General features: G+C 40.4%; 1 protein-coding gene across 1 annotated transcript in view; it reads right to left on the reverse strand.

Moving 5' to 3' along the window:
• LOC6499522 overlaps positions 1-13,582 on the reverse strand; it is a 73,630-nt gene that overhangs the window by 12,645 nt on the left and 47,403 nt on the right. Inside the window, exons 8-12 of the mRNA XM_001954411.4 lie at positions 12,647-12,798; positions 12,442-12,586; positions 9,090-9,220; positions 4,426-4,585; positions 2,541-2,749 (exon numbers count right to left, since the gene is read on the reverse strand). Of these exons, the coding sequence (XP_001954447.2) occupies positions 2,541-2,749; positions 4,426-4,585; positions 9,090-9,220; positions 12,442-12,586; positions 12,647-12,798 (797 nt within the window). The remainder of the gene's footprint in view (positions 1-2,540; positions 2,750-4,425; positions 4,586-9,089; positions 9,221-12,441; positions 12,587-12,646; positions 12,799-13,582) is intronic.

Here is a 13,582-nt window from a genome sequence, read left to right on the forward strand (position 1 = left end):
GAGTAAATATTTTTGCATGGGAAGCAGCCGTAGAAACGAAAACAAAATCCATCAAAAATGTATATGTATAACAGAGTGCTTAAGGATTCTAAAGAGGACATAATGGGAAGGAAATTCTTGGCACTTCAAGGCATTGCATTCTGTGCATTTCATTTCGAGTCATGCCTGTCTTTATTATTTATGCATTTTAATTAAAAATTTAAACATTTAAGTGACATTTTAATGAGTTTCATGCTCATGGGTTGCAAAGAGGGAGAGGAGCCTCGTGCCATGCTCCAGAAAAGCAAGAGACCAAATTTTATTTTTGCGAAATATTTGAGAAATTTATATGTCAGCAACGGAAATTGCTTGACATGAAAGTCTGGCAAAAATTGCTACGCTCACACATAGAAAATAGCAATGGAATAGAGGGAAAAAATGTCGGAGAGAAATGAGAGGAGAAATGCCCATGCCCATGCCCATACCCATGCACAAAACAAAATTAATGAGCTGTTGGCTGCCTTTGAGAAAAAATCGCAAAGGCCCAAAAAAATAAGGAAAAATTTCAGCTGGGGGAAAAATCCCAACCTAAATGCGACGACAACGACGTTTGAGCTGCGGTTGGCGGAAACCGGAAACAGCATATATGACAACAGAACGGAAGGGATTTTTCATATTCAATTGGGCTAAATGATTTATGTGTGAGTGTGTGATGGTCCTTTCGGTTTGTGTGTGGGTGTATGTGTGATTGTGTCCAATCAGTGCACTGGTGGGGTGTTTGCAAACGGAACTCATTTGAATGCCGTTTGACTGCCTCTAAATTCGTTCGTTCGTTTGATCGCTGAAATGTGAGCCAAGGATGTCATCGCCAGTTTGATTAGTTTCATGCCAGTAAACAAAAAATAAAAAGGCGAGGAATATGTAAAGAAAAAATGGGAAAAGGATGGTAAAGCACGGAAAACTGCAGAAACAGCCGCAACATTTTAAACTGGGTCAGCTAGAAGAACCAAAGGATACGAAGAGCCGGGGCCTCGACTCTCGGGCAGTCCAAAACCAAGTCAAACCAAACCAACTGGGTGCCATGCAACTTGAACAACTGTGTTGAGTGCCTCTTTCCATCCTACCCCTTGGTAGACCCGCTTGCCAATGCCATTTACAGCATCCAGTTGTTGCTGTTGTCATCGCATAATGGCAGCCATGTTGGCTTACAAGCAACCGCAGCCCAATCCGAAAAACTTAACACGTTTGCGGTCAGACAGCCAAGCGGAAATGTAGGTGGCGACTGGCTGAGGGAAAATGGAACTTGCCAAAAATCACTGGCAGGACTTTGTACGCTTCTGAAGTAACAAAAATTCACTTCAATGTTGCACAGACCGATTAGAAGGTGTTTGAAAACTAAAATAAATCTATACCGAGCCAAAAAGAAATATATTATGGTTTTCAACTTTGGTTTTTAGCCCACTCTTGCATATGTGCAACATTGTGCGGCAAATCGCTATACGGCCACCAGCTGTTAATGATCCTGATACTTACTGATATGGGAGACATCAAATCCAAAAACACAAAATCGTACTATTCGGACTTTGATGTGCGTGTAGCAAGATGTCCAATTGCTGAGGAGGAGCTTCAAATGCTACCATCCCAATTGATGCTGGCTTTTTAAGTAATTATAGAAAGGTGGTAAGTGCTTAGCTCCATCTCGATTTCTGGCCAATGAAGATAACTATTAAAGTGAATGGCATTTACATCCAATAATTTTGTCTTTCTTTTTTACGCTCGTGTGTGTGTTTTTTTGTCAGTAGTAACCTTTGACATTTGTTTTTCCTACTTTCGATGATGATGGTGGTGGCAGTGTAGTCGATGGTGATGGTGGTATTGGATTTTTAATTAGAAAACAGTGCTAATAGAATTTTTAATTAAAATGGCTTGACTGCCCCAAATGGCTTGCTGTTGTCTTTGTCATGGAAGGACTCTACAGAGCTCTACACGACCCCTCCCCAATGATTTTCCTGTTGCTAGCTGGCAATATGACACGCACACAGTCCAATAAATGGCAACATCATGGGGAAGCAACAACAGAAAACCGGCCCGCCTATTAATTAAAATTTTTGCTATTCAATAACAGACAACCCCCGTGGAGTTCAATGGTAACACAGGTACACAGACACACTAACTATAGTCATATAAAAACATGTAACTATTGCCGAAATTATTTTGAAAAATTGTAATATTAAGGAAAAATAACGGTTGGTAAAAACAATGTCTAAGAAAAATAAACTTTAAATGGTAAGCACCATTTTGTTGAAATACACAGTCTTTTCTTACAGTGTGCGACCCCTCCCAAATGTCAAATGTGTCAATAACAATTTCACATTAAATATGAAATGAAAAATTTATCATCACTGCGTATACCTCCCCTCCAAATAATCGAGTGGCTGACGTGTTTAGCATTTAACACGACAAATGGGTCACGCATCTCTACCCATTGTACCCGCTACCCGTCGACATTTGTCGGTTCCCAGTCGTTTTCCTGGGCACAAGATCAAGTATTCGGTACTCACCTTGACGGGCGTGTAGGTGAGGGTGGATCCTTGGGCGGAGTGGGGTCGGAAACCGCTCTGCGGCATGTCGAAGGTTTCCGCCGTATTGTTGAAGGACCACTTGAAGTTTTCTGGCGGCGGAAAGGCATCCACTTCGCAAACGATTTCGGCCACTTCGTTTCGAGCTACCCCATAGATTTTCTTTTGATCGGGCCGGCAAATTGGCTTGTCTGTGGGGTGGAAACAAAGAAAACCAGAGTCAGAGAGTGGGTACCTTCAAGCAAAGTTTTTTATTCCATCCAAGCAAACTGCATCTGCAGCCAGAGCCAATAATCGCATAGAACTCTGGACGAAAAACCTTTGGTCTGTTCTGACCCTTCAGACGGATATCCAAAGTAGAAAAGTTATTCCCCTAAGAGTTAAAATCGATATTTCATATTGGCCATTTAAACAGCTATCTAAACAGAGAATAGATACCGAGAGGAGAAGGTCCAAACTCACATTGGGCCAAAGAAAAATAACTAATGAAATAGATGTGGTTAAAGAGCATATTAAAGACTCCACTCAGAAGGCTACATTTTATTGTTTCTTTGTTGAATTTATTTTTAATATTTACAAGTCACCGCGACATCCAAAAGGAAAGATTTCCTTTAAATCCCTTGTTTTCATGAATATTTTTTGCATGAAACTTGTAATACATTTTATGAAACTACGAAAATAAGAGATGGAAGCGACTTAACGAAACAAAAACTTCGGGCAGCTACAACTTTCGGCAACTGCAAAGAGAAATGCAAAGAGTTATGCAGGCCAAGAAAATTCCATTTTATAATCCTTGGTCGGGTAAAATCTTTCAATGTCTCTTGCCACAGCCACGAAACTTGTGAAAGTTGAAAGTTGCAAGTGGCGAATTTATTGTGCCATTTGACAACTGTCGATATTGCAGGCCAAGCTGGGCAAGCCGTAAACAAATTTTTAGCACCACCGGGAAGTGTGGGAATACACTGAGCACAAGAGAGAAGGTGGCTGTTACAAAGGAAGTTGTGTTCGAGTTTTGCGGCCAACGGAAGCTGTGCTTAAAACAAAAGTCCCCAACAGAGCGGACACAAAAAAAAAAACGTTGAAGTGGAAGTGACAAAAGGGAAATGGCTCCGGAAAATCCAAAGCATAAGGCCACAAAAACAGGAAGGGTAGCTGGCAAAATGAATAGAGGGATCTCTGGCCTGCTAAATTGCTCGAAAAAGGCAAACTAATTAACCAAAGTTTGACTCAAGCCGAGGCCAAGTTCAGGAATCGAGCACAAATTGAGCAGAAGATTTGCGGTCCGGCCTTCAAACCGTGAGGTATTCGAAATTTAAGAAAAATATCGCAATGGATTGGTGGTTTTTAAAAAAATTTAACTCTTTAGAAGGTTTATATTAGAAAGTTAGAACTCCTTAGAAGGGCAACAAGGGCATAATAGGGCATATACGCAATAAAACTGCACGGGGCCGAACGAGTGCACAATGCGAGAAAAATCAGCTTCAGAGCCCATTTTTTGTCAGCTGCTCGCCAGCTTCCCATTCAGCCCCATCTCGGGCCGTACTCGAACACTCAATAATGCTCATTTTTGTGTGTCAAAGGTCCACTTGAGAAACCAAACATTAGGGACCAAACATCGAAAAGCAGAACCACAGGCAGAGCCAAATCCACAGGACTGTTGGGGCATATTCCATTTTCTATAGAAACCCTCGGCGAAACCTTCGTTAATGGCCAGAAAGCGTTTTTATGGGTCGGCCAGAATATTGCGCGGCCCACAATACACAATGGCGGTGTGAGTGTGGTCTATTGAGGCGCCACAAATCAACATATACCGCAATTGTCTTTCCGGTGCACCCCATGCATTCCCATAGTCATTCCCAATACTCACACATCACTTTCAGCTCAACCACATTGGAGTCGCCATCCCCCTCCACATTGGAGGCGGTGCAGGTGTAGTTCCCGGCCTGGTGACGAGTGACTCCCTGGAGTGCCAGATCCCCGCTGCTGACAATCACGCCGGCACGCTGGTTGTGTTGGATGATTTGGTGCTGCAATAGTCAGGACAAGGTTATGATTGAGTGACATATTATTTCAGTTGAATATAATGAGCTTTATTTTGATAACTAATTAAAACATATAAAAGGCGTTAATAAGAGCTACTAGTCTTTTCGCAGCTTACACCGTTACATGAACAAATTAAATAATTCAGAATGGGCTTCATATTAATACGAGACTAAAGCCTAAGTAATTTTCTACATAATTTTCTAAATAAAACAATCATTAATATAATACAGTTCAAGGTCAACACCTATCTCCTTCACTATTCCATAAATACATGCATCCGTGAGCTTGAAGCTTCATTAGAGTCTTGCCTCAGATGGCTCCCTACGTGCCTGGCATCGCAACTGAAAAATCAGCCAATATTTACTTTAAGTTTTCCCGCCCCCACACCCGCATAATAATAACCCACACAGAAGCTTTCGAATCCAAATGCTTACAGAGGCTTGACCTTCTTCGCGCCTTTCCCGCACTTTCGCTCTCATTTTGGCATAATGCTCGAAGCTCGATGCCCGCCTTTTGGTTTTGTAGCCTTTTCCCCATCGGGCCGGCACTCGACAGCATTTTGACGCATTTCCCCAGAGCCTTGTGCCATTTAGCAGCAAAACAAATTCGCACTTTGCCCGAGCTCAGCAAACAAACAACCGGAGGCGGAAGGCGGCTTGCGGAGAGGAAAGGAGCAACAATGAAGGCATTGAAATAAATAGAAATAGAAATAAAACTGTATATAAATATGGCCGACAAAAGTCAAAAAGCCAGAGCCAGCGCGAACAAAGCCTCAACGACCTTAGCACACATCCATAGTGTGATGCCTATATCTGGATGTGGGTGAAACCAAATAAAAACAATGCACTTTGACGAAAAAACAAGAGAACTCACTACACTTTTCAAAAAGCTGATTTTTATATTTAAAAAAATGTTTCTCTGTTACTTATGTAAAGATTTATTTGTAAAATGATTTAAACGACAGTGACGGTTAAGTTAATAGACATTTTTGTAATGAAAAAATGTAACTAAAAATAATATTTTGAAGTGCCGTAAATAGGCCAGGCTCAAACTTAGACAGGGTGAGGAGAAAGGAGCCAAAAAGGACATGACACAGTTCATATATCTGTATTCTCAGGGGAGGCCGCAGTCGGAATCCTGGGAATATCGCGCCTCGTCTTTTGTTTGGCATTTTGTCGTATGATGTGTGCACTTTCTATTGCGGGGATGTCAACAATTATATAGATGGTTAGACAGAACATAACAATGTTTGTCCACGACTGACATTTCGGCTATTCAATTCCATTTGTTTGGGGACCAAGTGATTGATACGGCTGGCATTGTTTGAGTTTCTTGCCGATGCAGATGCCAGCGAGGATAAGCACATGTAGATGTATCCATTACGTTACAACAATAACCTCTCTACTTATTAGCATTTGCCTTGATATGTTTAAATCCGCTTATAGAACCGACTAGCCCCACAGGCATAAAGTACACAGTGCGTAGTACACCGCACTCGTCCTGGCCAAGAACCTTTTCTCAATTCCCGCGCAGCCTCAATTCCCGTAGGGTTAACTTAAATAGCCAAAATGGAAGAGGGAGCGCACTGTGGCTTGCCCCAGCGACCTTGTTGTCATAAAACAAATAAAAATGTCGCCAGCATATACGAAAAGTAAATAAAGTTCAAGGTTGCCTGAGCCGAAAAGAGAAAAAAAACGAAAGAAAAGTGTAAACAAAGGCAAATAGACAGCAGAAAAGAAGGTAGGCCAGTAAAATCGTTACGCCTGAGTGGGCGTTGAGGATTATTTCAAATAGTTCGAGGCACATCCGCTGCAGAATTTCCGCCCTTCTCTTCGGCGAGGTCATCACCTACCACCTAAGCTAACCCACCCACCCATCGTCCCATCGGCCATCACCCAGTTCCCGCCCGACTTGATGATGTCTGCACAACCCTTTAGAGCCCCTCAATGCTAATGGCGCATTTTATGCGTTGCCATTTCTGTTTGTCTGTCTCTCGGCCATGTTTTCGACATGTTTGCCTGCCACTCCTCAAGCGCCAACTTGAGTTCGTCTGTTCGGCTGTCATTGATGTTTGTTCCGACTATAAATACCCAATTAGTGCCCGTTATTTATCTGATGGATCGGTTTGATTGAGTTGGATTTTCTTTAGAATTCCAATCAAATCTTAGTTTAACAATTCAAATAATATTAATTCAATCAATATGTATCGAATCAATACTCTTGGGAACAAGTAAATATTCCGACAAAGCCACGATTCAGTTTAAACTGTCTACCTGTCTACTGTCAAATCCGTTATATGAATTCCTAAATGTTTATGCTTTCAAGTTTTTGGAAAACTTTAAAGTCCTTTCCACTGACTCTGTTCTCTAATCAAATTTTCTGGCTATGTTTGCAATTTCTGCGGTTCTTGACACAACTTAGATAAATTCGTGTGTGTGGGATGAATAACTTTTACTGCCAATGGAATTCATACGAGGCTGGCTGGTTGCTCAGGCAACGATTTTATCAAAGTTATGCACCCCCTTCTTCGCTGCCTTGTTGTTGTTAATGAACATGTATAACTTTTGCACGCACTTACACGGACAAGCACTAAGGAACTTTTCTATAACTCACTCATATTTATGTGTGTGTGTTTGTGAACAAGTTTAATAAAACTAATTGTTAATTTAATTTGCCAGCTCGTCGTTAATTGTCAGCTTGCCTAATTGAATAATAACAGAGGAAGACAAGTTAACTTGGCTCCGCTTTTTCCCCCAGGGACTTTCTGCAAAAAGGAATTGTTCAAACCGAATCGATGTGGTGGCAAAACAAAAATTAATTTACTTGTTAACTGAGTGCAACCGAGTTGATTTAACTTGATTTGACTTTTAATTGCATTTGCAGGTCTCACTGCTGTTGTTGCCAATTAACAATTGACTTTTAATGAATGCCCGACTTGGCTTCTTCTTGCCTTGTTGCCTTCCTGCCTTATTCTTCTCGACTTGGCCAAAGACATTTGCAATTTGCAATTTTCCGCCTGGCCTTGAACTCATTACGCATACGCCATGTGCACACGAGCAAGTGTCGCTGTCTGTCTAATGCCTTCGCCCTCCCCCTTTCGTTTCACTATTTTTCCAGAGTGTGTGGATGTTTGGCTTAGTTTCGTATCCATTTCATTTCCATTTTTGTGCTGCCGCAGTGAACTTTTATTGTTATGACACTTGGCAAAGGAGAAAAAAGGGGAAATACGAGAGGGGTCGAAGTTGCGGGGGATTTCAAGCTGAGCTGGGTGAATACAAGTTAGGATTGCCAGCTAACTAACCAACTGTGCTTCTCTTACTAGCTAGCTTGTTATGTTGTCATAGATCTCAAACACCCATTATACACTGAGTTAGGAGTTTCGCTTAATACTTGGGAGCAAATGATATTTTCTTCTATGGTTTTCACTAGGGTATCTCTATTTCGATACTGAATTAATTTACTTTTGCAAGCACTGTCGTCAGTTCATTTCCATTTAACATTGACTGCTAAAGCTCATTGATTGCTCTCCACCAAAATTATCGTTTTGTTCGATGTTAGATAGAACAACCTAATGGAATCAGCTCTTGAAGCGAACCTCCATTGTCCCTGGCAAATTATTATTTCATATAAAGTTTTTATCTACCTCGGCCGTCTCCCACCCTTTATGTATATATTGTGGAAGTTTCTTAAGACTACATTGTTTTCGGCGCCCCATTCCTTAAAAGTGCTCGGTCGTCTTCGAGTATTTGTATTTGCTTATTGTTGTTTTGGGTAAAAGTTATGGCTAAGTTGTTGGTTTTGCTCTTGCTGGTGCTGTTGTTTAGCTTTGTTTGGTCATGTACTTCTTTATGAATGAATTCAATTAACATTCATATTATTCATACACTTGATTCGCTTCTTGTTCGCCATGGAATAACATTTATTCGCCAGCGATTGTTTTTGTGATGTAACTAATAAACAAATTATTTTCCCTCTAAACTTTCTTTTGTTCCGAACTCCCGCCCTTGGCGAATCCTTAGCCTTGTCTGCTAGCCTCTTGGCTCAATTGCCTTAAAATAATTGGCCAATAATTCAGTAAAAATGACCACTTAATTTTGGCTTCATAATAATTTACCCAGCCGGAGGTTCGTGTGTGAGGCACGCCAATGTCTTGGGAATTGCCGGAAGTTTGGCAGTTATTCGGTCAATTGCTTTTAGTGCAACATTTCAAGTACCTTTGAAGGTCAGCTCGATATAGAAAGTATCCAAAAAGTTATATAAAGTATCCCACTACCAATTATTAAGGTTTCATAAAAATTAACTTAAAATAGATTTAAAATCTTTTTATTTCTAGACACTTGCATCGTCCATTGTAAAAGTTATCTAAACTCAACATAAAAAACGTTAATTCTTCTTGACATCTCCATGTTATTTTAGGTTGCCTCTAAGTTTTCGATGAGCTCTTCATAAATATTGCAAGTGAAAAAAAATTGTTGTTTGCTCACTTACATTATGTTTCCATACAACTTTATAAGCAGCCGGATTTGCATGCACTTTACACTCAAAATAGACGTCATCGCCTTCCTCGATATCCTCCGGATTTAGATTAGAGCCCAGGTCCAGCTGCAAGGTTGGAATGACTGCAAAGTAGAGAACAGAACAGAAAAAACACTGGATGAGCATGGTTTTCATTTAAAGAAGCTTGCGACTTTGATGCTGGCTTGGATCCTGGCAGCGTTCTGCAAACGTAATTTGGACAATCCTTCAATTCAAGCCCAGGAAAGGCCTGAGGAGCAGTAGGTAGTGCGAGTGGGTGGAAAAAAGGGGGCTAATCTAGGCTTATCTGTGATTAGTGTCGCTTCGTTTTCGCCCTTCCCTTCCCTTCTATCAATCTTCAAGCCACCCTATCCGCTTTTCCACCTTCTAGTTGTTTATTATTATTTTGCACATTGTTTTTGGCAACTTTTCCTTGGTCGTAGTTTTGGTCTTGGGTCTCCGGCTGCTTACTCTTTTTTTCCTTCCTAGCTAAGAACTGGTGGAGAAGGAGGTAGGAGGGACAGCTTCTATAAGCAAGTTTCTTTAAGCCGATTTCGTCTTTTGCAAAGACTTGTTAATGAAAATGAAAAGTGCCTTAACACATACATACAGAGCACAGAACACAGATAGAGAATGAGAGCCACCCGAATGGCAAAGGGGCGAAAAGGACTAACCAGGACAATGAAGACAGGAAGAGCGAGTGAAGCCATTCGCATAATTTAAAGAGTTTTCCCAGATCCTTAGCATCGTAGAGTCTCGCTCGTTGGCATCTATCTTTTTCCCGCTCAACAAGTTCATTAGCGGTGACTTTAAGTCGGAACAGTAAAAAAAAATCTAACAAAAAAAAAATAAAAAGGACTTAAAAAAGCCCAAAAGCTATAAGCACTCAAGAAAATGACGTTTGTACGGAAATAACTTATTTCAAATGAGCCTACATGTTGATTTATTAAAGCTGCATTTCATTTATTTAGGGAATCTAAAAATGTATCCAATGAATTTCGATAAAGCTAAATAATTCGGCTGAATATTCAATTGATGAATTTTTTATAGTGCATAATGATAGAGGGACATTCACCATAGGAAACCCCAAGTGGCTGGCAGGCCACCCTGTTGCGGTTAGGATGGGCTTAAGTGGTAATAACTGTCACTGGCCAAGCTGGCCAACTACGTCTGGCTAATGCATTTTATGGTTCTCCATCTCGTTGACCCCTTCCAGTTGCCTCCTCCCATTGAAAGTTCCGAAAAACGAGAGGAAAAACCCAAGCAAGCCCATCCCAGTCGTAACTGCAGCTTAACGTAACGACTTTTGAGTGCCACTGCCACATAATGTTGCAGCTGCAGTTGCCCGAGAGTGTATCTCTAGCTGTGTCCTGGCCAATGAGTGTATGCTTGTATGTGTGGGCCTTGTCATTGTCTATTGCACAAAGTTGAACAAGTTCTCGTTAGCAGCCCTTAAATTGATTCCACTAGCCTCTTTGGCCATATAAATAACATTAAGCTCAAAGTTTATTTTCCTCTTTCTATTTTTATAGCCTGTCTGAGGGTTATTCAATTTCAGCACAAACTTTTTGATGCACATCCTGTTTATAGTTTTTAACGATTCGGTACAAAATTGGATAGAAAATTTATAAAACCAAATCAAGAAATAAGTGTATTCGTAAAAAATACCTTAAATAAGGGTCTCTTTTCTCCCCACTCCCTCACTCCACTTCAATGTCCTCTCGAAAAACCTGCCGTGTCATTAAGTTTATTACGGATATGACTTTAATTTTTGGGTTTGGCCTGGCTTTCCTGTTGATTTCATTCCGGCAACCTAACCTGAGTTGATTGTGTGGAAAATAAGAGGTCTGCCAGCGTCGAGGTAGCCAGATTAAGATATTAGAGATAACTTTTTTATGGCCCCGGCTAAATGTGATGTAATATAATGAGAAAATTATTGGCAGCGTCAACTTCAACCTGCCCCTGCTCAGCTTCTGGCAGCATCAGACATTGCATCAACTTTTCAATTTACCCCCGACGCAAAAGGCAAACAAAGAGCGCGCTTAAAAAAGACACAAAATCTTTTTCGGGGTCTTGGAAATTTGGAGGACGGGAAATATGAAATCTCAGGAAGTGTCAGAAGAAGGAGCACGGAGGGGCCAAAATATTTTAAGCACGCTATAAACATGTAAATGAGCATGGAAATTGAAATTGTTATCTAATTTTTTATATCAGCGCTCGCGCAGAAGCTGCGCCCGACTTTTTCCCACAAGACAGTCCTACACTGAGCAAAGAACCCTTTGGAAAAGTCTATTTCTTGAAAACGAATCATAAGTTGTAATCATTTTAAAAAGAATTTGGTTTAAACGTGCGTATAAAAATGTATCCTATGTTCCCAAGTAACTTATAAACGAAGAATTATCTTCAATAGAAATTTTTTTCAGTGGAGTTTCTGCAACAACCCCATCATCGCAGCCAGCGAAAGGAGTAAAAGTTTCAATGGCATTGGGGAACAACGAGGCGGCAAGCTTTTTAGATAATAGACGTGGCAACTCTTTGCCCAAGACGCTGTCGTCACAGTCAAAGGAAGATGAGGACACCAGTCCCCCGGCACAGTATTGAAACATTAAGGGTTCTTCTTCCATATGTGTGTATGGGGGTAGGGGCTATTTGGGTAGATTGTGCGGCTTAAAGTGCGTTTTTGGGTTTCTCGTGTAGTGTTTGCTAACTTGCCTTCTTGCCAGCGCCCTTTTTTAATATTTTTCCATAGAAATTTTATTAACAAACTTAACCCCCAGCACATTGTTGACGCGCCCCATAAAACAATCGCTTGACATACGAGCCATCCGCAGGCAAAAATTAAAATACAAAAAGAAAAACAACCAAAAAATGAATGTATTATGTAAAACCCACCAATATTTGAAGCAGAGCGAAAATCCCGCCCCGCCCAGTCGGTCTCTATGGCATTGGTATGCAAAACAGTATTGATTCCCAAAAGGACATGGGCGATAAGCGGTTGACATAGTTTATGGGATCGCACGAGAACAGCCAGTACGAACAGCCCATCGATGGTTTATGTGGCCCTCGTAAAGCAGCGGCATATGTCAAACAGAGCGTTATTAAACCGGAGCCGGAGAACTTGTTCCTGGTACACAAAATATTTGGGTAAAATGATTTTGGAAAATGATTGATTTCGGTCCTTCAGGGAACTGAATGTAGGTTAACTAGTATTGGAAATTCTAATTATTTAGAACTTTTGGGTTTCGCTGGGCATAATATTTAATTAGGAGTTTCGAAAAACATTTGATTATTTGTTGTGCCTAAAAATTCTATCATTCATACTTACAGAAAACATTTAACTTCATAGCTGTTTCCCGAATGCCATTGCGAACAAGCTCGTTGGTTGCGCGGCAGGACAGAGCCTTGCCATGGTCCTCCCTTGTTGGAGTGATTGAAAGAATAGATGTGCTCACATTGCCATCCTCCGATACCTTTTATAAAATAATAAAAGTTAGTCTTGAACAGAAGTACAATGATTTTCCTTTAATTACCGTTTGACTGTGACCAAGAAGCTCTAGGTTGCCCATCCACCAGGTTATCTTGGCTGGAGGTCTTGATCCGATCGCTTGGCACTCAATCTCGTATTTTCGGTCCGCGGACATTGGCTGGTTGTTGAAACTGATTTCCACGAGTAGCGGTCGCACTGTAATGAAAACAGTTTGTTTATGAACGTACAAACATTAATTTCCATCCTTAATTTATTTGCTTAAATGCCATTTAAGGTTGGCTTTCATTCCCCACCCTTTGCTTATTTTATTTTGTTTTTATATAATACGTATTTCGATTCCTCCATTTGGGGCGACAGCAGCTTTTTGTTGATTTATTCAAATTGTGTGTGAAAAATCGAAATCGAAATGGAAATGACAGGCAATGCAATTAAAATTAATTGCAACAAATTACGATTGCCAGTAGCAACGCCAGCAAATGCAACAAAAATAACGAGTGATTGCAACAATATCGCGTATAGGGCAGCAAATATTTCTGCTTTCCATAAAGCGAAAATAATTCGCATGATAAATTTCAGAAAGAAACGAAGTTTTCCACTGGAACACTTTCGTATGGAGGCGATCCCAACGATAAGCTATTTTCTTTCTCATTAAAAATTTTAATGCATTATTAAAACGCATTCAAGAGGGCACAGTCCTGCGAAAATATTAATGCGTGAAAGTTATTGGAATTATGGAAAAATAATGGGTTTGTCCAAATTTACAGAACTCTTTAATAATCGAAATGAAAGAAGAAAGAATTCAGACGGATAAATAGCCTTTCAATAAATAATTGGCATATGTCCAATTGGCAACGGGTATTGGTGGATTTGTATATCACAAACAATGCGTTAAATTTCAACCAATAAATATTCATGCAATTATATTTATGTAATTTGAATATTTGTTAATATTCACGGTGACAGCAATTTGTTTACCCAC

This window comes from Drosophila ananassae, chromosome 2L (assembly GCF_017639315.1).
Source record: "Drosophila ananassae strain 14024-0371.13 chromosome 2L, ASM1763931v2, whole genome shotgun sequence".
NCBI lineage: Eukaryota > Metazoa > Arthropoda > Insecta > Diptera > Drosophilidae > Drosophila > Drosophila ananassae.